This window comes from Physeter macrocephalus, chromosome 14, assembly GCF_002837175.3.
Source record: "Physeter macrocephalus isolate SW-GA chromosome 14, ASM283717v5, whole genome shotgun sequence".
Lineage (NCBI taxonomy): Eukaryota > Metazoa > Chordata > Mammalia > Artiodactyla > Physeteridae > Physeter > Physeter macrocephalus.
Genome location: NC_041227.1, coordinates 46,558,096 through 46,583,828, shown reverse-complemented (window position 1 = coordinate 46,583,828; position 25,733 = coordinate 46,558,096). Strand labels below are relative to the sequence as shown.

The window sequence follows — 25,733 nt, the reverse complement described above, 5'->3', positions numbered from 1 at the left end:
TGAAGGGACATCTACCCACAGCAGAGTGTCACCCGAAAAGAGGTGACATCTGAGCTGACCCAAGTGAGCCCAATTGAGGGAGGAGAGAGTTCCAGACAGACGCCACAGCATGGAGTTCAGACACGGCTGGATGGAGCTGCATGCCGGGGAGGGGGGAAGATAACAGTAGAGCCGCGTGTTAGCTCCTAGGGCTGCTGTAACACACACCACCAACTGGGAGGCTTAAGACAACAGAAGCGGGTTCTCTCACAGTTCTGGAGGCCAGAGAACAAAATCAAGGTATCGGCAGGGCTGGTCCTTTGGAGATTCTGAAGGAGAGTCTGCTCCCTGCCTCTCCAAGGGACACCTCTCCCTTGGTGTCCTCGGCTTAGAGACCCATCACTCCAATCTCTGTGTCCATCTACACCTGTCCCTCTCCTCCGTGTGTGTCTTTGTGTCTCAGTCTCTTTATATGACTTTCTTATCAGGACACCAGTCATGGGACTTAGGATCCACCCTAATCTAGCAGGACCTCATTTAACTTGTTTACATCTGCAAAGACCTCATTTCCAAATAAAGTCACCTTCACATGGGGTGTGGGCGTTAGGTTTTCCACACCCAGTTATGACTTCAACATACCTTTTTGGGAGACGCATTTAACTCACAAGAAGAAGGGTTCTGCAAACCACAGCCCACCCACCCACCACCTTTTTGCTGCTGTTGTTTGTAAATAAGGTTTATAGGGACACAGCCACGCCCATCTGTTTACATGTCACTGAGGGCGGCTCTCCCACTTCCAAGGCAGAGGTGGATCCTTGGGACAGAGACCACAAGGCCTAAAACACTTACCGTCTGGGCCTTCCAGGAGAAGGTTGGTGACCCCTGAGCTAGAGAGAAACTGGTAAAAGGCTGATCGTGAACTGCCTTGGGAGTGAAGCTAAGAACTAAGAACCTGACCCCGAAAACTCTGGGGGATGCAGCCCGGTGTTGAGAGAAAGCGTGCGAAATGGGATGGAGAAGTGGCAATAAGAAAGTGGAGTGGGCGAGGGATTTGCAGGCCCCCATGAAACATCTCGGTGACTAGAGAAGGAGAGAAGTTGGGGAACAGGCAGTGGAGGGCGGAGAATGAAATGAGGAATTTTGTGATTTCAACAGAGTCACTGTTCTGGGTTATGAGAAGATGAAGGAAGATGCTGGGGTGAAATTGAAGGGGAATTGTTGGAGTGGGGGCAGGGAGAGGGCCCGGGGGCCAGAGGAGCGTCGTCATGGTTCTTAGAAATGCCGGGAACAGGGACGGTGGCGAGGCACACCGTGAGTCAAGGGCACGTTGTCCCCAAAAGGTCTAGAGCAGAGTATTCTCCTTCCCGAGGGACTAGTGTCCATAATTCAACTGCTGCAACCCCTGTGCACAGATTGTGTGACCAATGTGGATTCTGCTGTTCGATCCTTGTAGCAACTTAATAAGGTATGTGCACAGCCTCGGAATGAAGGCTGTAATCACTTTTCCATAGGTTATGAATTATGAAGTTGGCTTCCCATCACAAATGCTGTCAAAGTTTTTTGGCTCCAAAACCAATTAAAATGATGAATAGCTGTGAAAGGAACCAGAAGTGCATTTAATCTTTCTCCAGAACAGTGGGGGATCAGTCCTTTTTTTGTGTCACATTTCACGTCGACTGGGAACATAAAATTGGTCTCATTCAAAGGTAAGATTCAAACAACTTCTTCGTGAAAGGGAACTGATCCACTTCGCTTTTTTCCAGCCATAAACACTGAGATATTTACATGCCTCATCATCCTCTTCGCTTATCTCCCAAGGTCACAGCGCTCCCTTTCCATCTTCTCCTCTTAGCAAGGTTATCCTAAAAAGAATCACCAAAGCAGAGATTAGCTCTTTGAAGCAAAAAGGGACAAGCCAGAAGGGTGCTGACACAAGCTTTTGAATTTGATTTATTACCGACTTGAAACTGCGTAACAATCCAAAGCCTTGGGGTCCCCACTCCCCATCTCTCTGCCATTTACTATATCTTAGGTCTTAATTCTCCCACTCAGTTCCAAGGGCGTTGGGACAACCAAAGTGCTCAGTCTCAAAATTTTTTTCTTTACTTTTTATCATAGGAAAGAGCTGTAGATGCCGTGCACTAAAGAAAGGAGAGAATGAGTCTGAATCAGAAGTCCTAATTTTTAATACTAACTCAACCACTTCTAGCTGAAAACCTTGAGCAAATTACATAACCTCCCTGAGCCTCGGTTTTCATATCTGTAGAGTGGAGGTTACTATTCTCAATTCTCAAAACTGTTGTGAGACAAAAACAAGGCCCTACTACAGAGCACAGGGAACTATATTCAATATCCTGTGATAAACCATAATGGAAAAGAATATGTATATATTAAGTCACTTTGCTGTACAGCAGAAATTAACACAACACTGTAAATCAACTATACTTCAGTAATTTTTTTTTAAATTTGGAAAGGCAAAGAAAAACTGTGGTGAGGCTCAACTGAATTCAATTTGTGTTGAATTATACACACACTTAGTTTATACATAAAACTGTCATGTGTATGTGTAATAGCAACAGACTCCTGTGTGATACAGTTATCATTCACAGAGCTATGCCTTTGACAGAAGGAAAACATTGCGTAAATGTGTTTAAGACAAAGTCTCCAATAAATAATATTTGGACAGAACAACTCCTTCGAAGAGGTGACTCAGCTATCAGTGAACTCATCTTTGCTATTTTTAGGGCTGGAAAAAAGAGAAGCAGGTGATGCTGAAGTTGTATAATCGGTCCGTCGCACGGGGAGGGTACTCAAAGGTAGTGGCCTTGACCTCGGCAGCCATTCCAAGGCAAGCAGAGCCTTCAAAGAGGAAGCAGAGGAGCAGCCTTGAGCATCTCTGCAGCATCGTAGGGCCCCCAGTCACAGGAGACGGAAACACAAATTGACTTGTACCTGGCCCCCTTGACAGCGCAAATTTAGACCCCAGAGCTGTGTCTCTCTCTCCTCGTGCTGATTTACAGGGTTGCTATTGCAGGGCCTTGACAGCACGCTCAGTCTTTGTGGAACTGCGCGAATCAGGCTCGAACTGCCTTTAGCCAGCCGCTCCCGACCCCTTCAATCTCCCACCCGGGGAGGCCCGTAAGAGCAGCTACTTGAGCCCATTTGTTAGCTGCCCCGCTTCTGTCTGGGGCCCTGGAGCGCGATTGCTCTCCTTACCATCTTATTGCATCATTAAGGCTAAATTCAACTGCCTTTCTTAAACCCCCATCTTTCTTCTCCTCTGCTGGAGTGGTGGGCACTGAACTGATGAAGGTTCCCAGCACTGCCCAGAGCTGCTTTTATACAACTTGCTCAAGGTCACCTTTGTCACTGTGGGGGGCACAGAGAGACCTCAGCAGTAAAGGCTGTGGAGGAATCCAGCAGGGCTGGCCCAGAGCTGGGAGGACTGGCCGGTTCTAGGGTACTCGCCTGAGTGAAACCGGTCAGGAGCTTGGATTGGCTCCAGGTTGAATCCATACACAGATTCGGACTGTGAGGCCAAGCAAAGCCCGAGCACAGAATCTCAGCACCCCTGCGTTACCTGGGTGCACCCTCATTTTTACCAAATCCAAATTAGATCTTGCTATGGTGTTCGCTTTAGCTTGTCTGTACCATTTGTTAGGATCCAGGAAACATATCATTTCTTTTCAGGAATAGAGGCAAGGCATAGAAATAGGTATGCATCGTAATATAAGCACATTGTTTAATGTTTTAACTCCTACTGCTGTTAAAACGGCTTGGCATTTAGTTTGATTATAATTGCGTGTATTTTTTAAGTTTTGACAGAAACTTTATTTTAAGCAGCAGGAGGCAAAAATAATTCAAACTTTAACATTCATCAAAATTTATCTAACAGCAGGAGACCCTTCACTCTGAATTTTACTCTCCTTTCTTGCAAAATCAACTCCCCACCGCCCCAAGAGCCCTCACCCGCCAGGAGCACAGGGAATCCAGTAATATTGTGCATAATAGCCACACTTTATCTTGCTTTCTTTTGTTTTCTTTGGTGCATCAGGCCTTCCCTTCCCAACCAAAGGAATTTATTGCAACAGCTCTGTTCTTAGAACTGAACTTCTCCATAGGAAGAACTTCAGCCTAAGAGATGCCAAGAAGTTCCTGATGCTCCCAAAATACCACCCTTCAATCTCTGCTATTAGAGATTGAGAACTATAGCTTTTTCCAATGTCCATGCTCTTCTGTTAAAGCGAATAATATTGGGAAGGGCAGTGTACTGAACTTATCCATGCTAAAGTATGAATGGCTTATCAAATTCATTTTCTTTCTGATATAGAATTTAGGTAGAAGAGGGAGGAAGGAAAGTAGGAGATTAAGGGGAAGTGAACGGGCCAAAGGCAAACATGCACTCGTTTTGTGAATAAAAGAATCAGTGTGCACACATGAATTCCCTGGAGATCCTGCTAAAACGCAGATTCAGATTCTGCCAGTCTCGGGTGCAGCCTGAAGTCCTGCAATTCTAACAAGTTCTCCGGTGATGTCAGTACTTCTGGTCCACAGACCACACTGTAAGCAGCAGGGGGGCCGGAACTTGAGCGGTGAACAGAGATGTCAGCTCAGTGGTTCTCGACCTTGTCTCATCAGAACCACCTGAAGAGTTTTTGTGTCCTTTTTTAAACTACTGATGCCCAAGCCCCACCTCAGATGACTTAAATCGAAATCTAGGGGTCACTCAAGTATTCATATTTCTAAAAGCTCCCCAGGTTATTCTATTGAGCAGCCTGAGTTGAGAGCCACTGTTAGCCAATAAATTCATTGGAACCTCAGGCGTCAGTCCCTGGCTGATGTATTAGCTTGTGAGGGCTAAAGGCGAGATACCCCAGCCAAGGGCATCTTCTTCTGCAACGGGAACTTGCTATTGCACAATGCCTGCTAAATAGTTGGTACTCAATAAATATGTGTTCCATGAAAAAAATAAATGATCGGCCGAATGCATGAATGATTGAACACCTTCGAAGGCCAACAGTCTACAGATTGTCAAGGATTGAATTCACAATGTTGAAATGACAACTGACGGGGCTGAAATTTGAAGACAGAAAGTTTTTTCCATTACTCTTACAAATCCCCCAAATAGACACTCAATTCTCGAGCCACTGTTAAGGGTGGATCTGCTGGTAACTAGAGGAGTCAAAGCCATAAACATCACCATCTCTTTATTCCAGTATTTCCCAGTCATCCACCAGTCATAACACACTTTCACAATTTTTGCTATCGGTGCTATTACTTACCTAGCATGTTTCCTTAAATTGACTCACTTTTTTCACATAGATGGATGTATTTTAAAGGGAAACTATAAATCACTGTTTCAAATAGAAAAACAACCAATATCCCTCAACATATATAGAAGTACCTGTCAAAATAAATACAATGAAAGCAACTCAAGCTGGATGTTGCCGCCTGCCAACGCTCGCCCCTGTCAGATAAGAAGATGGATTAGCAAGGAATAGGGAGGAATTAAAGACACAGGCGCACTTAATGGAGGCTTGTCGTTGGCATAATAAGAAGGATCCGAGGGGTGCTTTGCAAGGAGTCACAGTCAAGTTCTGCAATGCCAGGTATTGAAGGCACCACGTGCAAACACCTCAGGGAACACCATTCCCAGCCAATGAAGTTCAAGTTGTACCCAGAAACCCAAGGGTCACCAACTAGTGCAGCTGGGGCTCTGGAAAAAAAAAGGAAGTATTTCCTAGATCTCAGTTTCTGGGGAATCCAGTCATCCATGTGATTTGTCTGTAAACAGGGTGATGTTTGTTTTCCTACTTCTAAGAGGAACAGCACCATCAACAGAGAAAATCAGAACAGGTTGAACCTTGCTGTCAAAAACAGGGGAATTAGCTTTCTCTTTGGAGGCATATTTGTTGGTTTAAGCCTTGGATAGAAAAGTCACTAAATAAAACCATGCTGTTATCAAATGAATGGATCAGACAAAGTAAGAGATGAGCTTCCCGGCTCTTTAGTGAGGTGTGTCCCAGGGTCGGGAGGTAAATTCTTATCTCAGTTCATATGCTTGGATTTGGACAGAATGACCCATTGACATTTCAGGGAATAAACTCACTGAATTATTCTTTTTTATTTGCTGGTTGTTTTTCTTTTAAACAACACACACAGAATGTGACATTGTGATTCTAATGCAGAGGCAAGACGGAGGAGTTAGGGGAGAGGCCCCCGGGACCAGACTGCCTGGTCTAAGTTCCTGCTGTGCCCCCTTTTTATCTGTGTGACCTCAGGGGAAAAATCAACCTCTCTGTGCCTCACTCAGTCTCCTTGCTCCTAGAATGAGAGTGATAGTAGGAGTACTACCACATAAGGACATCGCAGGGAGGAGCAAATGCAGACGAAGCATCTAGAAGAGCCCCTTGCACAAAATAAGCGCTCAGTATGTGTTACCTGTTGTTATTATTATGCCAGAAAAATACACAAAACAAAAGGCAATGCAATGAAATCTGTCTTCCTTCCACTCCAGGCCCTGGGCCTCTCCCTAGACACAAAGCAGTATAAAAAGGCTCTTGTGTATCTTTCCAGAAATACTTTATGCATTTACCATCTAGTGTATCCTTCCCTTCTATGCTAATGGGGGCTCACCATGCACTCTGTTCTACACGTTGTCTTTTTTACTTAATATTTCTTGGGAAGGAGTACATTGCAGGCCACGTACCTTGTTCTTTGCTGGGACTGCAGTTTTGCATCGAGTGGCTGCACCATCACTGATTTACGTCCTCCCCCATGTGGGACACAAGCCGTTTCTGGTCTTTCACTTTTACAATCATGCTGCCGTGAACACGTTTAAACACAAATCTTTCATATACGTACAAGTATACCTTTAGGAGAGATTCTTACAGGTGGGATCGCTTGGTCGAAGAGTCTGTGCCTCTTTTATTCTGATAGATATTGCCAAATTTCTCTTTGAAGACATGACACCAATTTGCACACCACCTACCTATGTACACAAGTATGTCTTCCTTCTCACACTCAGGATAATATTTTAAATTCTTGAAACAAAATGCATAGGCTAACCAAGGAAAAGCAATTATAGTGAAACAGTTATCAAAAGATTAAAAATACACTCTTGCGAAACAGTAGTATGTATCCCTCTTTATAAATGCACTAAATAACAAAATCTAGTGCCAGGTAGGAGTGAGTAGAAAAGCTATCTCAGCAAATGTGTAATAGTTTTAACGTGGTATGAAAGTACATATTGGTGACAAGCTCTCAGGTACTGCCTGCAGTCCACATCCCTAATTGAAGGAAATGCTAAATTTGAGTTGTCAGCTGGTAAAAAAAAAAATGATGTAAATTTTTTCCAAACAAGTGTTGGACCCTGTCTCAGAGTCAGCGCTTGGAGTTTAATCACAATGAGTGGCAGCTTCTCCTCCATGCATCAGTTCAGCCCCAGGAACTCATGCTTTTAGGGCAGCTATTAAAATTTATGAGTGGGAACTGGCCTCCATCTAGCCTAAGACAGGCTCTGTTGGTCTTCCAAAGCAGTAAGGCGGGCTAAGAAGACATGAGCAGGCAGAGATGGCTCTAAAGCCATCCATAGGGGCTGCCTTGACCGTGTCTTAGAGATAGTAACTGCCCCACTTCTGCCTGCAATGTATCTGCTCTCCTACCCGCACAGGGTTTTGGAGAATATCAAATAAAATAAGAGAACGTAACCTGCTTTGAAAAACTTAAAGGCACTCTATTAACTTAGGGCACTGTGTTAACCATTAGGAATTTATATTATTATTATTATTACCTCCTGTTATGTTTAGTTCTTAGAACCTCCCTCAGATCGGCTGATAAGAGTGACATTAGGGCCAAAGGATGGAGCCGCTCAGCTTTGGAAACTAAAAAGCACAGCGGTCCAGGACGTGGCTTAGACTTGGTGGTACCTGCCCGGCCTGGCTATTACGCTCCTCTTACCCGGAGAGTAATCCAGTGACTAGCGAAGTTGCTGGAATGTCTAGGAGCAAGAAAGAGGTGATGGTAACGGGTGTCAAATCCACAGAGAGCGCTCCGTCCCTGGAAAAACACATGACTCTGGAAATCTTAGGAGTGTAGAAGAAAGATTTCAAACAATTTTCTGACTATGCATCTTTTTGTGTGTGTGTGTGCCGGAGAAATGTTAAATTTCCTTAAGTTTTTGTGTGTGTGTGTGCTGGAGAAATGTTAAATTTCATTAAGTTTTACAGCCAGACTTAAGATAGACATAAATCCCTTTAATGCTGGTTTTAGTCAAAAATGAGCTGAACATTATCATTAAACCAGTGCATGTGGGAGAATTATTTGAGGAAAATCAAAATAGGCACAGCCGGGAAATTTCCGCCGTGACCATATTAAATGCAAGGAGGTGCAAGGCAAAATTCTTTCAGCTCTAGTGGACTGGGCCCTTTTGCTGCTCAGTTTCCATACAGAGGAGCTTTGTTCTGGGGCAATATGATTGCAGTCTGAGAGTCTATCTGGGGAAGCTCATTCCTGCTTCATTAGTCCGTGAGCACAGTGCAATTTCAGCTAATACCGTTACACAGCTCCTAGCTGGGTTATTTGATTAAATGCCTTTAGGAAAGGTAGCAAGTTGGAATAAAGGGACATATGCAATGTACTTTCTTGTTCTGAGTGCCTATAGCTGTGGAATTACATTGGCAACGCATCCTATGCCATGCTGTACCCACAGTCACAAACTCCTATCGCCTGAGATATTATGTGAGTCTGGTATTACCTGACATCTCACAGGGGCCACGTTGTCTCCCTGGTTCAATTTCTCTGCAGTCTGAGCTTGTACACGACCGGAACTAGGAGACGCATTTCTTGCCGTGGCTCATAGACATGCTAGTACTTAAGTGCATTCTTGTGAAATTGAAAACAGCACCCCTTTCCGGTGGGTGAATTGCAAAACAGCACCTTCTTCTGGGCAAATAGATTAGAAAATGTGCCCCTTTCTGGGCAGACAAATGAGAAAAGGGTGGCTCCTCGCGGCAGGCGGGCCGATTAGTTTTTCAAGCCCCTCCCCAGGGCACAGGCTTGCGAGTCCAGTGCAGCCCCTCATTGCTCCCCTTGGGCGTGGCTGCTTGTGAAGGCATGACCTGCACAGCTGTGCAAGGCAACCCTGATTAAAGATGCCACTTGCCTCCTAGAGGGGTGGGATAGGGAGGGTGGGAGGGAGACGCAAGAGGGAGGAGATATGGGGATATATGTATACGTATAGCTGATTCACTTTGTTATACAGCAGAAGTGAACACACCATTGTAAAGCAATTCTACTCCAATAAAGATGTTAAAAAAAAGAAAAAGATGCCACTTGCCCAATTTTATAGTCAGACCACAGAGTTTGCTCCTTAGGGCTCTAAAAAATCCAATCACACCAACGGACCTTTATATTAAATACGTGGGTCTATTACGAGAGCCTGGTATTGTCAGAATGTCGAAGCAACCTCAGGTTTAAAAATGAAAGACGGGTGAGCCATTGTGCAGCAGACACCACATGTGCCCATATCACCTGGGCACATGCTGTTTACTGCAAACACCTGCCAAGGGTGATGTTCTGACCGTGGGCACAGACAGGATAATTGTAGATGGAAAGACAGATGAACTAGAGGGTCGGTGCCCCTAGGACTCGCCTTCAACCCACGATGGTCAGAGGGGCGGTGGGGACAATGGTGGGGCTTCCCCGCCATCCCAGCAGGGTGCCCTCACAGCCTCCACAAGCACCCCAGTGGGCTGAGCCCCCATTTCTGGCCACAGGAACACCCGATAACCTACTTTTGATTGGCCCAGGACAGGTAAACTTCAAACTCTTAGCAACATAGTGAGGTTAGTTTGTATCAGATTCCTTTTCAGCAGCTACAGCTCACCTAGAGAGAAGGGGCCATGGGACAGGTATGTCTCAGGGCAAAGGAGCCTCCTAGGAAGGCGGGACTGGGTGAGATGCTGTAGCGCAAGCCTCAGGCTATCAGCAGGCAGCCTGGGCGCCCAGAGGCCTAGGGTGCCAGTCAAGCGTTGATGAACACTTTCTATAAAATATAGTAAACATTTTAAGATTGGTAGGCTTCTGCCACAGCTACTTAAGTCTGCTGTTATATTGTGAAAGCAGCACTAGGCAACCCATAAACAAATGGACATGACTATGTTCCAATAATACCTTATTTACAAAAACAAGTGGTGGACCAGATTTGGCCTTTGGGTCATATTTTGTGACCCTTGCCGTAGGTGATCAAAGGAAGTAGAGGACACAAAAGCAGAAGAAAGAGGTGAGACATCATCCACAGTGTGCTTGCTGGCCCACATCCCTTCCTTCCTTTTATCCTCACAGCAACCAAGCAGTCACTGTTTTATCATCTGCATTTTAAAGATGAGGAAAACCTCAGTTTCCAGAAAACAAGAATATTGCCGAGACCAAATAGCCTGGGTTCAAAACCAGATCTGTCTGATTTAATGCCTCTCTTCCTTTCCCTACTTCAAGCTGACACCTGCAGATGCATCTGTCTTGTGCTACCCAGCAAGGAAAGTCCACTTGTCCCAGAGGCAGTAAATTCCAGATTTGGGGGTTAAGGGTGGCAGTGCTAGAGTTGAGTTCAGTCTCAAGGGGCTCAGAAGCTCCTCTGAAAATGTTAAAGCAGCAAACATGATAGCCAGTGGGTCCACCACCAGCTTCCAAGGTGAGACCAGCCATAGCATCAGACAGGTGCCATTTGTCAGCCTGTGCCTTTGATGGCAGCACCTCAGATATAACGGAGTCAGAAGATTTCATGAAAATAAGTAAGTCCCTTGTCCTTCCTTAGCCTAGTGTGAGGGCAGCCCATCTGATGGGAAAGTGCGCAGCGCAAACAACAGCCAAAACCTTAATTATTAAACTTCTTTGCTGAGAGTTAATCTAGCTTTGCTTTCTGACTATGCATTCAAGTGTTCAGACACTAAGCCTTAGAAATACTAATTGCTAGAGGGATTTTTGTTCTCTGCACTCAACTCTTAAAGAGAAAATGAGCCATTATCAGAAGTTTCTTCTAGAAATAACTTCCAGGGATGCCCTGAGGTCAGTTTGGATTCAGCCCAATCTTCCTACTTTCTCCACAATGGTACAATGATAATTCAAGTTCTTAATGGTGACTCTGAATCATCCTGATACTGAATCATCAATGATTAAATTATGTTCACTAAATAGCTAGTATTTTCTAAAAGAAAATAGACTAATGACTTTTAGGACGAAGTTACAGAATTCAAACCAAAACAAACCTCTGGCTTAGCCTAGGATACCAGAGCGTTAAATCTACAGAGACTCCACTTCCTCCCACATGTCTATGTTAATGGATATTTTAGAAAATTCCAGTATAATCCAACACCAGTTTAATTTATTCCTGTACACAAACAGCTTTGTGGACGACGACATTGTAATTCAGATCAATAAATGACTCGTCGGTTTGGGCTATAAAAGTATAAAAAGAACCCTGGCAAAAAAATCGCTCATTCTTCTTTCTTGCTGTAAAGCATTTGATTTTTTGCCAGAAAATATACAGCCAAAGAAGAACACCTGTTTGCCTTCCTTAATACTCAGCTTCAGGCTAGACTATTATTACACAAGGAATTAGCATTAGTCATCAAATTAATTGTAAAGACAACAAATTCGAGTTCCTAAGTCCTCATCCATCTCAACATTGAGGTGAATTTGACTGCAGACAATTCATGGTCTTTCTTCTTGCTGTAAAAGTGGTCTCAGAGTCCCCTGGATTCTCAGGAACAAATTCTGCTGTCTGAACTCTCCAGTTCCTCCCTTTGCCCCCACCCACCTCGCGGCAAGCCATTTTCTCCAGAACCAGAAATCAGAGCCAAAGACCTCGGCCCAGACCGCAGGTGACAGTTGTGAACAAGAGAGGTGAGCCAGGGCGGAAAGCTGGTGAAATAGGTCAGTTGCTTAGGCAGCAAACACAAAGGTGCAGAAAATTCTGATTTTATTTTTCTCTAGTGGAATTTAATTTCTCTCCAACAACCTACTGGCACTGATGGTAGAAATTTGACCTTGGCCAACACAGGTTTTGCTCCCACCCTCCTGCCTCCACCCTCAAGCTTCAAAGGACTAGCGCAGCATCAAGAAGAGGGGGCGGGCTCCCGGAGCTCACGTCTCATCATCTGTCCCCCGTGGAAACTACTGCCGCGTCCTCACCCCACTGGCCTATGTCATCACTTCACGCAGATCCTGCCTGAAGCCTGGATCCTCACTGTCGTGACCCTTGGACTTCCTAGGGCAGCTGGTTCCCTCTGTCGTGTTCTCACTAATCTCAGCCCCCCACACAATATTCTGCTGCTTCCTGTTCTGCAGTGAGCGTCACAGGAACACGGAATGGGGCGCCCCAGAATCCCTCAGCTAAGACACCTCACGGGGCTACTTCTGGTCCCCAGCTCCACGCCCCTGTCCTAGGATGAGTCCCAGACCTCTCTGCGGTTGGACACCCCAACACACCCCCTTCCCACTCCAAGAACACAGCTCAGAAGAGAGAGGTAGCACTCAGGGCTCCCTCTGAGGGCCCTACAAGCGCTACTCAATGAAATTTCTATTCAATTCACCTTAGAGTGGGCCATTTTAATTTCTTCTACAGAGAAACAAACCAGGCCTAGCAAATAGTCTTCCAAATCTATTGCTTAACTTTCAACCTCAGCTTTGAAACCCCAAAGAAAAACTATTAACTTGTGTTCCTCTTAATATTCCAACCCCACCAGCTCTACCTAAGCAAGCTCTTGTCTCAAAAATTCAGAGAAGATTGGGGTAATTGAACATACTTAGGAAGACGAATAAGTTACTTTCAAAATAGTATCCCTCAAAAGAATTGAGATCCAAATAGCTCAAGAAACATAAAGAAAAAAAAAATATGCCAAATCTGAGAGGGTCTCCCAAAGACTGGGGGTATAGCCCAGATAGAGAATTAAACTTTTAAAGGTGGATGAAGGTAGTTTGGGATCTAAGTGGAGGAGGAGCAGACCTGGGTATTTGCCAATAATTATGGCCAGTGGAGACAGGAACACATCCTCTCTAAAGACTAGGATTTAAAGGAGGACCTAGATTCTAGAACACAGGATAGCCATGTTCAATGCCCAAGATAAGTGACTGGTCCAAATTTTGAATAGAAAGGTGGGGGAGGGAAAAATGAGGAATTGTTTTTCAATGGGTATGAAGTTTCTGTTATGCAAATGAATAAGTTCTAGACCTCTGCCACGTAACAGTCAACAATACGATATTATACACTGTAAAATATGTTCAGAGGATAGATCTCGTTAAATGTTCTTACCAAAAAAAAAAAAAAAGAAGAAGAAGAACACACAGACACAAAAGAACACAAGGAAATTTTGAAGGTGATGGGTATGTTTAGTACCTTGGTTGTGGTGATGGCATCATGAGTGTACACATATCAAGATGTAGACGTGTGGAATTTTTTGTATAAGAATTATACCTCAATAAAGCTAAAAACTGTTAAGTTAAAAAAATTTTAAACAAATTTCAAGGTGACTTCTGCCCCAAGCACATTTAAAAAAATAAATTAGTATTACAGTTCTGGTCATTCCAGCTACTGATGGCCCTTTGTCATCCAACAAATGGAAACACAAACTCATGGAACTAGTCAATTGCTCTTAAAACCATTATGCCACTAATACATTAAGTTTACAAACTAAAGTGTTTTGACTCATAAAAGAGCACAACTCTCTAAAATGTCTCAGGGCCCGTGGAACTGAGACATTTCCCAGCTGGAATATGTATCTAACCCAGTGTTTCCCAGCCCAGTGTATACTGCGGACCAGGAAACCATCCAGGGTCTCGGTTGCACACCTCAAAAACAAAGGAGGGAGGATGCGATGAGGAGAGAGGAGCTTCACGGAGCTCAGCATCCCTGGGCAACTGACAGGCAGAGAGGAAGGAAGGGATTAGCCAACAGATGGTGGGGAACCATCTCCCGTCATGGACCAAAATAAAAGGCTGACCAACTGAAGACCTAAATGGACAAAATTAAAGCATGAAATCAATTTAAGTGAATAGGTAGTTGATTTCTGTGGGGAAAGACCTCAATGGGAAAATTGGAGGTATTGGACTGAATAGAATTTAAACTTCTCATTATATCTTGTAGCGTTAAGAGGACTCCTGTTTGCAATCATCTATTTTTTGTGGGATTGATGTCTGTCCCCCTAACCAGGCTGTAACTTACATGTGGGCAAGGATGTCACCATTGTATTCCCATACTTGGGAAAGTCCCTGGCATATATTAGACTCAGTGATATTTGTTGAGTGAATAAATGAGGTTGATATCATGGCCAGTGTTCGGGGCTTGGGTTTAACACCCGTAAATGTAAAGGAGACAAGCCTCTGTCAGCCTGAAGCAGGGAGCTGGAGTGAGCTCTGCATAAAGTAAGAAAACTCTAGAGGCTGCCTCACTTGTGACATGAGAACTAGATTCTTCTGGCCATCAGTGCAAGGAAGCTTGAGAGTCCTGGCTTCGGGGGAGCCCCACTGACCCACAAGTGTCACTCAGCTTAAAATGGAGACAGTCCTGGGTAGCACAGGATGCAAATTTGCTAACCCTTTGAGGGCCTGGAATAGGATGGGATGAGGGAACCTGGAAAAGAGGATAACGGGAGGATAGAACCCTCCACGGACACACGTCTGCTCTGTCACCTCTTCAAGGGCTGGTCCAGAGAGAATGTTAACACAGCCCTCCACGGAGGGGCCGTCCACATAAGACGGTTGCATCTCTCTGATCCTCTCGTGCCCGTGCCTCTGGATTTATGACCTAACGACACACCTTGTGTTTTGCAGAACGCCGAAGCAAGCTACGACTTCAGCAGCAACGACCCCTATCCTTACCCTCGATACACAGATGACTGGTTTAACAGGTAAACGGGGCCTCCTGAGGTGTCTGGGATGTCAGGTGTGGGGTTTTATTTCGCTCTGTTGTGTTTTTAAGGCTTAAATATCACCAGCGAAATGCTCTCAATGCCTTGCTAAATTATATGGTGATCTTTTTTCCTTCTTCGTGGCTACATTCTCTAAATTCTTGATTTTTTTTTAATATGGCAACACTCCTCTAGAATTATCTCTTGACTCTTTTGTTCTGTTGAACTAGGAATTATTTGCCACCTTATTAAAGATAAAAAGAAAATAGGAATAATAAGAAATCCTTTCTCAACCCACCACAAGTTCATTGTAAACACATGGGTTTTACTTGATTTGTTGAAACTATTGCAGAGAGCTCTTTTGCCCCAGGGGTCTGTGTCTATATGTTTTTGAAAAGTGTTTTTGCTGTAACCTTATAACAGCTCATGAGGTCCCTTTTGACAAAACAGTAAGCATAATTGGCAGAGGTTTGAGGTATTTTTTTAACTGAGGTGTAATAATTAGTTTCAGCTCTACCACATAATGATTCCATATTTGTATATGCTGCAAAAAGATCACCACTGTAAGTCTAGTTAACATCTGACACCACACATAGTCACATAAAAAAACGTTTTTCCTTGTGATGAGTACTTCTAAGATCAACTCTCTTAGCAGCTTTCAAATATGCAGTACTGTATTGTTGTTAACTCTAGGTTTGAAATACTGCTTGGCATCCTGTTATGTAACACTACCCAATGAACGGTTCATCCCAAAGTGTGATTTTTGGCCTGTTTTGCTACGAAACATGTAAATGCAGTCTCTTTCTTCTCCAAGTAAAATTCTTGCCTAAGTTGTTGATCACATGTAAGAAATATCAAGAAATTAAGGCACGTGGCTTGTTCAATCAACATTGACAGTTCTAAACCTAGTGCTTCCCCGTTATTGATTTTTTTGACTGAAGCTGATGAGAACATATGAACTTCAATTAATGATATAAAAATATACTGTGCGTACAGCACTTTACTCATTTCTTCTACTTCTCGTGACAAACTCAAGGTAGATGAAACAAATGCTGTCATCCTCAGTTTAGTGACAAGGAAACAGGCTCAGAAAAGTTGCCTGACTTCCCTGGACAAACAACCAGTAAATATCAAAGCCGACACTTGAACCCAAGCTCTGTAAGTGTTTCTAAATCCAAATTGTACCCTTCTTTTATAAGCATCATCTTTATTATAAAAGACAGAAGGCATGATGACCAGAGAGTGGCCAGAGATGGGTCCCCAGTGGACCAGGTAGCTTAGACTCTGTTCCTACAGTTAGCAAGCTGACCAGAGACTGTGTGGGGCACAGACAGAGCACACGGGGCTTGGTAATTACAGAAAATGCAGAAAAGAATAAAGGGGAAAACACAATTCGAATTTGTAACATTTTTTAAAGATCATTGCTAATATCCAAGAGCACAGTTCACTCTCTATCAACCTCACCTGCAGCTTTAAAATCATCATGCAGGGTTTGGAAGTGTGCGTTTAGGGGGTGAGGGTGTATAAAAAAGGCCAGAGAACTTTTGACTTGAAGGGTCTCTTACTCACCTAGATCCTTGCATACCCTTAGCTAATAAACCATTTTCAGACACAGGGATGTGAAGTCATCCAATAGAAGTCACTAAGTCAGAGGCGAGACATAATGATTAACAGCAGCCTGGAACCTTGTGCTGAGAGGGACAACGAGGGTGGCCGTGGCTTCAGCACCATCGGTCACCAGCTGTCCACACGCTATCAAAAAGGGCAATAGCAACACGCGTGCCAGCTGCTAGCTTTATCTCTGCAGGTAGTAGGTACTAAATTCATCTTCAATGGATGGACCCAGGCACAAAAATATAACCAACAGAATGGTTCCTCCCATCCCATTTTCTGAACCCAAACGCAACCCCCCACAAGTAAGTCTTCCTGTGCGATGAGCTGTAAGAATATTCTTTAAACAAAAACAAAAGCAAAAACGGAGATGTCCTCTATCTTAAATAATTTCATTTGCAGACTTGTTCTCGAAAGTTCAATTTTAAACTGGCTAAAATCCTCTAGGACTAATGAGCACTTAGGGCAATAAAATTCTTTTTTTTAAAAAATGTATTTAACTTATTTATTTTTGGCTGCATCGGGTCTTCATTGCTGCACATGGGCTTTCTCTAGTTGCGGCGAGCGGGGGCTACTCTTCGTTGCAGTGCGCGGGCTTCTCATTGAGGTGGTTTCTCTTGTTGTGGACCATGGGCTCTAGGTGCGAGGGCTCAGTAGTTGTGGCACGAGGGCTTCATTGCTCCGCGGCTTGTGGGATCTTCCCGCGCCAGGGCCCGAACCCGTGTTCCCTGCATTGGCAGGCAGATTCTTAACCACTGTGCCACCAGGAAAGTCCAGGGCACTAAAATTCTTCATTGCCAGAGGTGGAATCCCCAAGTGTCCAACTGCCTGAGACACAGTCATCGTGAGTCAGGCAAGTATGATCCCTGCCTCTTAAGGAACCAATGACTCAAGACACAGTGGCCACTTTGACCCATAAATGGGGTTTTTCACAATTATCAAGTCATTTTCAAAGATCCTCATCCATCATCGCTTGTTATTACAAAGACTTGACGGTACCACGGTTCAAATCACGGCCCCTCGAAACAAATCTACTGTTGTAAGTGATTATGACAGGAAGGCGGGTCAAAGTTCAGGCCACAGCCCTGGGAGGATCTGTGGTCCGAAAGGTCGTGTCTGTCCTGGAGGTGGTCCCTGCTTGGCACAAGGAGAATTTGAAGATAGCATCCTTCCCTTGAGTGTAAGATAAGTTTATTAAAAATTCCCTCTTGGATGAATATTATGCCTAGTATTTCTTTCAGTATAACTACGGGCTTGTAGAAGAAGGAAAGAGAGTAAAGGGGGGTTTAAAGGAAATATAATTGGCCATGAGTTAATAATTGTTAAAGCTGGATGATGGTTACATGAGATTTCACTCTACTTTTGTCTATTCTGATATTTTCTATATAACACAAAGTAAATTTTAAAAGCATAGGACGTAAAAAGAGATAAACAGAACTGGGCCTTTAGCTTGGTACTCATGAAACTATCCATTTTGGTGGTTAAGCTTCTGAGGAGCGTGCAATGTCCCATGAGGAGGTGACAGCAGCCCGAATCACTACGGTGCTAAGTGTAGCCAGGGCTGAAATCATACAAGGAAAGCGAACGCCTATTAATTACTATGTTTAAGGCACTGTTTTAGTGCTTTGCGCGTATTAATTCTCAATCTAACCCTCTGAAATAGGTGTGAACATTATTATCCCTATTTTGGAAACCAAAGCACAGAAAGATTAAGTAACGTGTGCAAGGTCACACAGCTAACAAGTGGTGGAGACAGGATTTGACACCAGTGAGGGGCCATTACAAGCACTGCCTCATAATAAAAGTGCTTTGGAGAGAGAGCTGGAGAAATGCAAAGTTATCTCTGGCTGGGGAAACTGGGACAGGTTTCCTTGAAGATGTGGCATTTGGTCCGGGATTTGAATGAAGGTACTAGGTAGAGTTGGGAGGGGAGGGGGTGTATTCTGGGGTGAGGGTACAATTTAGGCAAAGAAGCAGAGGCACGAGGTACAGACACGTTCAGGAGGTGTCCTGGATAACTGGTCCTGGAGTTAGAGACTGGTGCAGAAGGCAGCAATCTGAGAAGGCTTCATGGAGGAGGTGAGCATGAAAGGTTTGGACAGGTTGCTAGGAGAAAAGAGGAGAGATCTTGTGATTGGGTCGGAAACTGGGCGTGGGGCATAGACAAGGACGATTCTCCCGCTGCACTCTAGGAATGCCGCTGCCCAGAAGCTCTGAGAGCCTTGAGCACTTGCCCTCGGCTGGAGCAGGGTTTACTGCCCAGGCAGCCTGAGCCTCCGGCCTGCCAGTTTCTTCAGGTGTTCTCTTCTGGGCTTGGGCACCAGTCCCAACACACCCATCTTTGCTCAGCAGACTCGGGGCTCTTGGATAAGCTAGTTTCGGCAGCGAAGCTCCAATGAAGGGCTGCCCGATGCTGACCAGCAGTGGGCTTGCCGCGCCAGCCACACTGCCTGCCACGCAGGCCAGTTAGAAGGCAGAGGCAATTCCTGCCCAGAAAAGGCCACGCTCTCCATCACGGGCTTCTCACTGCTGAGGAAAGTAGAAAATAAAACGCTCTACCAGGGGCGCTCTCAAGAGCAAGCAAGGAGAACGTTCCCCTTGGTTGGGAAACTGAGTTTAATAGCCGCATGTCTCCCCTGGGCTTTCCTCACACTTTAAACCATCATAGCTCCTCTCTGTGCTTACAGGTTAACTTGTTTTCCTTCAAGGGTACGTTTCTTTAAAAACATACTGAAAACTCCAAGCCAAGGACTCCTTATGAAGGCACACTTCATACATATGCAGAACTGCTTTTAGGGGACCCGTATATTAGAATTCCTTGCCCTGTGCTTCATTTGGTTTTGTAGGATTATTCCTTTTTCGGCAGAGCAAGTGTATTTATTCTACTGTGAACCATTTGATAATTGTATGCGGTATCTGCGCTCCAGGTATGTATTTGAAACACAGTTGAGAAATTTGGAAAAGGAGTGTAATTTCCTCCTAGCTTGCAATCAGAGAAATACAGACGACCAAGCAAAATAATAACAGCCACAGTAGCAACAATAACCCAAACTGCAAAAAGGTAGAAAATAATACATATTTAATAAGCATCAATAATATGCAACACAGCTATAACTGATTTCTTATGAGGTATCAGGATCTAGTATCACATTGTTTTTCTGGCATTCAATAAATATTGATTGGCTAGTTGATGGATGGGTGGCATACTTTCTCAGCCACGCCAAAATGCTGAGTGCCCTTGACGTCTGTCCATTTCAGAGCTACCTGCTTCCCCCAAGGTTTGCAGCTCATACTTTGTCAATAATCTTCCAGCCTTGCTGGGTTTTAGGTCAATGTTTGGTGATGCACTGCAGATCTGTATTCCATTGCTGTGCTGCTGTCCGTAAAAACCTCTCTTGCATAGCATTTCTTTGATAGGCATACACCACTGAAATGTCATCCCCACCATCGGCAATATTTACGGAGCATCACTGGGTGTAGCATGCTCTATCTATTACGCCCTAAAGAGTAAGAGATTCTGTATTAGATGCAATTCCTGGTCACAAAAAGTTTACTATAAATTCAGGAAGAGAGAAGACATTTATTATTCAAGCAACCAAAATGAAGGGAAATATGGGTAAATGGATGCCAAGGATCGTCTGTCTCTATGTGAGCACGTTTGATTGATAGCATTAGTTAAAGCTTCAAATAAGAAAGATTTTCAGTGATTAACTTTTTTAAATTAAAAGTCATATTTTATTCTGAAGAACCCAATAAACAGGCCTAAAAAGAACATGGGGGAAAAATTGCTCTCTCTGGTTGGCTATTAGCACAGCGATGGAAACCAATACTTTAGCCTGGGGACACGTAATGGCTTAGAAATAGACAATCGTCTTTCCCTTCTGTCTTTACGGACTAATTCTGAAATTGCCTCCTGGATAACAAAATCCAAACTGCCTTCAACGACCTAATCTAAGTTTTTCTTTCATGTGAGCATTGAGACTACCCCATAAGCCCATATCAGCTCAAAGGTTGCTCTTTGCAATCAACCCCCTCTCTCTAGCCAATCTAGAGTACAGTGAAATCCAACAGAGTTTAATTTTGTGAGCTCTTCTGAGCCACTGGAGAAATACCACAAAGTTGTGAGTTTTTAAAAAATGTTCTAGTCCGCTACCTGGATGACACAAGTTTTCATTATTGAAAATTTCCCCTTCAGCTAAAAGAAATAGACGTAACACAGATTTGGGGTTGTGGAGAGAATCATATAGACCGCAAAAGAAATATCTGTATGTTGGTACAATCATTTCTACTTTGGAAACTAATGTTTGCCATATGGGGGGATTTTATGGTCCTCAGGTGGCAATGATTCTTTTCTTAAGAGACAAAAATACAGTAGATTATAATGGACAAAGGTAGTGGTATATTGATCACTTGGTATGGAATAAGTGATCCCTGTATCAGTTTCCCCTATCTGTAAAATGGAGCTAAAGCTGCCCCTTGGAGGTTTGCATGAGGGACTAGAGGGAAAGAGCATGGACAATGGCTCTGGGGATTTTTATGAGCTGGGCCTGGAAGCAGCATACATCCTGTCACCCACATAACATCAGCTGAAATTCAGTCACTTGGCCACATGCACGTGCGGGGGGGGAGGCTGGGAAATGGAGCCTAACCGGATCCCAGGAAGAAAAGAAAATGAGCTTGGTTACCAGTTAGTATGTTCTGTCACCAACAAAAATCATGTGGCAAAGACAGACCATGTTGTAGCAGAAAACCTAAGCCAAGGACCCTAACCAGTGAGTGAGCCAAAGAACCAGTGAAAGCTGGTTAAACCACTAAGTTACTTTTTGAATTAGTCAGGATTCTGCAGGGAAAAAGAACGAATCAGATATGTATATAAAAAGAAAGAGATTTGTTACAAGGAATTGGCTCATGCAATTATGGGGTCTGGCAAGTTCAAAATCTGCAGGGTGGGCTGGCAGGCTGGAGACCCAAGAGGGACGAGCTGGAGTCCAAAGGCAGCGCTGGAGGATTTTCTCTTACCCAGAGAAGGCTGGTCTTTTTGTTCTATTCAGACCTTCAACGGATTGGATGAGGCCCACCCACAACTACGGAGGACAATCTGCTTTACTCAGAGTCCACCAGTTTAAATGTTAACCTCATCCAAAAAGCACCTTCACAGGAACACCCAAAATAATGCTTAATCAAATATCTGAGCACACCATGTCCCAGCCAAACTGACACATAAATTTAACCATCACACTTTTTATCTGCACATTTCTGAGCATCAGGAGTACATGATATATTTTTTTAAGATTTTATCTTTTTATTAGTTATCTATTTTATACATATTAGTGTATATATGTCAATCCCAATCTCCCAATTCATCCCACAGCCACCCCACCCCCCACCCCTCTACCACTTTCCCCCCTTGGTGTCCATACGTTTGTCCTCTACAGCTGTGTCTCTATTTCTGCTTTGCAAACCAGTTCATCTGTACCATTTTTCTAGAGTCCGCATATATGCATTAATATACTATGTGCGTTTTTCCCTTTCTGACTTACTTCACTCCGTCTGACAGTCTCTAGGTCCATCCACGTCTCTGCAACTGAGCCAGTTTCATTCCTTTTTATGGCTGAGTAATATTCCATTGTGTATATGTACCACATCTTCTTTATCCATTCGTCTGTCAATGCACATTTAGGTTGCTTCCATGACCTGGCTATTGTAAACAGTGCTGCAATGACCATTGGGGTGCATGTGTCTTTTTGAATTATGGTTTTCTCTGTATATATGCCCAGTAGTGGGATTCCTAGTTCATATGGTATTTCTGTTTTTAGTTTTTTTAAGGAACCTCCATACTGTTCTCCATAGTGGCTGTATCAATTTACATTCCCACCAACAGTGCAGGAGGGTTCCCTTTTCTCCACACCCTCTCCAGAATTTGTTGTTTGTAGATTTTCTGATGATGCCCATTCTAACCGGTGTGAGGTGATACTTCATTGTAGTTTTGATTTGCATTTCTCTAATAATTAGTGATACTGAGCAGATTTTCATGTGCCTCTTGGCCATCTGTATGTCTTCTTTGGAGAAATGTCTGTTTAGGCCTTCTGCCCATTTTTTGATTGGGTTGTCTGTTTTTTTAATATTGAGCTGCATGAGCTGTTTATATATTTTAGAGATTAATCCTTTGTCTGTGAATTCCTTTGCAAATATTTTCTCCCATTCTGAGGGTTGTCTTTTCATCTTGTTTATAAAGGTCATGCTTAAGATCAGGGGGTCGGAAGCAGCAAACCTGTATCTGAATTCTGGTTTTGCCTCTGAACTGAGAAGTGACTTAGTATCTTGATGCTCAACTCCCTCTTCTTTAAAATGGGGATAATGATAGTTGTGAGAATTAAATTAAACAAAGCCTGCGGCTCTCTCGGCATGGTGCCCACCCACGGTGGGTGTCAGTAAATGAGAGGTGCTGTATGCATGCTGCCCCGTCCATCTCTCCCTGAATGGAGTCACATAGAAATGCATGCTTTGGCTGGAAAGGGCAAGAAGGGTGGCCAGCCACTCTAGTGAAAGGTCAGCAATGTGGAAGAAGGGACACTGTCTCTCTGGAGATGTGCCCCCTCCCCGGGTCGGAGCAGGTCCTCAGGGTTTTCTTGGACATCTCAGCAGCCAACACGGCTGTAGGGAAGCCCCAGTGCAGCCATCATCAGGGTCCAGGCTTAAACCCCACCCTGCACAGGTCAACCTGGGATTGTCCTTCCAGCCTTGCTTGTCCAGCGTATCAGTTATCTATTGCCAAGTAATGCCGCATAACAAATCATCCCAAAAGTAGTAGCTTAAAGCAATAAGCACTGATATCGCTCACAAGTCTGTAGGTCAGCTGGACAGTTCTTTTGATCTGGCTTATCCCTGCATGCAGGGTTGGTTTGCAGGGAGGCTGGCGGCTGGCTGGCTTAGGATGGCCTCTCTCACATGTCTGGGGGACAGCTGGCTGTCAGCCTGGGTGACAGGCATGAGGGGTTACAGTCTCTCACCATCCAATGGGCCAGCCTGGGCTTGTCCACATGGCACCAGGGCAGTTTCAGGAGAAAGAGCAGCTGTGGTCCTCTTGAGGGCCAGGCCCATCACTTCCACCACATTCTTTTGTCCAAAGCAAGTCACGAGGCCAGCCAGACTCAAGGTAGGGGAAATGTGCTTCCCCTCTTCATGAAGGAGCAAGAAAATCACACTGCCAAGGGCACAGGCCCAGGGGAACAGTAGATCGAGGCCGTTCTGGCAACGTGACACCCCTGACTCCTGTCACTTGCCCCCCGATAACCTTTGTCAGAAGGGGGCCATTAATTAGTTAAAGCACAAAATTACGGGCTTGGTTCTATAGAACCAGAGAGTACTCACTAACCCTAGTCAGCGGTTCAGGTCTTCCAGGGGCCAGACGATGGGTCCACACAAGTGTTGGATCTTCATCAAAAATCAGTCTTCTTGCCCTTCCTGTGGAGCACTGTTCAGTAATCTATTTTTAAAATTATTTTTGTTCTGAATATGTTGAAGACGTTTAAAAAGATTATAACTTACTCAGATTTTGTTAGATAACATCTTTTTTTGCCAAATCCCACTCTTTCGTGAGCTAATCAGACTTCTCACCTGGACTGTTTTATTCAACCAGCCAATCATTAAACATTTACTGAATTTCCAAAGAAAAAGGAGGCCAATCAAGCCACCGAGATTTGTCCCTCCTCCCCACACCCACAGCTATTTCCACTTCTGACAGACTCACGTTTTACTCTAGAGACAAAGGGGAGCTACTGAATGTTCTTGAGAGAGCAAAGGGACCAGATGAATATGGACTTGGAAAAGGATTCTCCTGATATTCAGGGGAGCAAGCTCGTTCTCTGAGATGATCAGGAAAACAGGACTGAAGGGAAGGCACTCAAGGCCGTGGCGACAGAGCCGACAGAGGCCCAGGGGTGCGAAGAGGCCTGGTGTCACCAACCATGATAGGGAGCCACTACCCGCTTATAATTAGTGTCGCCTAATTTAGCAATGAAATGTTCTTTCCCATATGTTCCTCTGGAGGGACCACGACAGTCATCTCCCCACTTAAAGGCCAAAATTAAGGATATGGAAGCATTCAGTGTCTTTAATCTGCTCAAGGAAGTTCGCACGATTTTGTCCTCCAGCCTTTCGTGAGCAGTTTTAGGGCAAAGGAGGTCTATCACAGGGTGGGAGGGTGATGGGTGGTCCAGTAGGTGACCCTGGGTCTCAGACCTGGCCCAGATCCTCGGATACTCAGCTTTGACATCCGTGAAATGGAGCGGTACCTACTGCCGCGAGGGGGTAAAGGGGGTGCGACAAGAAAAGCACTGATTGTGGCCCCTGGTGAGGAACGACTGCCCCGTCCACAGCAGGTGCTGTAGGTCCTCCTCGCTCCTCAGAGCAGGGCTCCCCCTCCACCAGCATAATGTGTGCTTCACAGATGTCGGTCAAAGCATCGACTGTTCCAGGCAAGGCCTCGGAAAGGAGAGCCTGGCACGGCTGATTATTCAATCATAAGGAAATGAGTGCTCACTCGAATTAGATGTGGCACTGCTTTTTAAACTTTTATTCAAATATTTATTTGTTCAGCATGAACCAAACAGCAAGGGAGCCAGCCAAATTTAATCAGTGTCTGCACAAGTTCCATTTTTAAATATATATGTGTGTATATATAAAGTATATGCATGTCCTCTTAATACGGTGTGTATTTTCTGTATTTAAATATCTAATATGTGGATTATATATAATGTATAAGTATATATACATATGAGTATAGACGTATATAATCACAAATACATAAGTAGATATAAGTACAACTATATACTTAAATATATACATTTAAAGTCTACATACGAATCAATATAAAAGGTGTATGTATATATTTCACTTTATATAGATACATGTGTATATACTTCCATGCTGTTTTTCAGAATTTTATTTACCATTTTCTTCAGCACTGAGAATAAGATGGGGGCCATGAAAGCCACGCCCATGGTAGTTTCTCCCATCAAGTTAAACCATAACTAAGCCCCTTCTCAAAAATCTCAAATGAGATCTACCAAAAACTTACAGGCAAGAAGACAGGGGTTTACTCAGTCAGCATGTGGGGTCTTCACAGAGCTTTGACCACAGGGCTGGCTTCTGCAGTCACGACGAGGTCTCCTCAGACACCACATACAGATTTCATTCTTGTTCCAAAGGGAATTTTGAGTCCGTGAGATGTGTAGCCTT

At 44.2% G+C, this 25,733-nt stretch overlaps 1 protein-coding gene across 1 annotated transcript in view; it reads left to right on the top strand.

The window, feature by feature from the left end:
* Positions 1-25,733, top strand: part of PCSK2 (proprotein convertase subtilisin/kexin type 2) — a 208,090-nt gene that overhangs the window by 141,114 nt on the left and 41,243 nt on the right. The window contains exon 6 of the mRNA XM_007100354.2: positions 14,806-14,882. Within this exon, the coding sequence (XP_007100416.1) occupies positions 14,806-14,882 (77 nt within the window). The remainder of the gene's footprint in view (positions 1-14,805; positions 14,883-25,733) is intronic.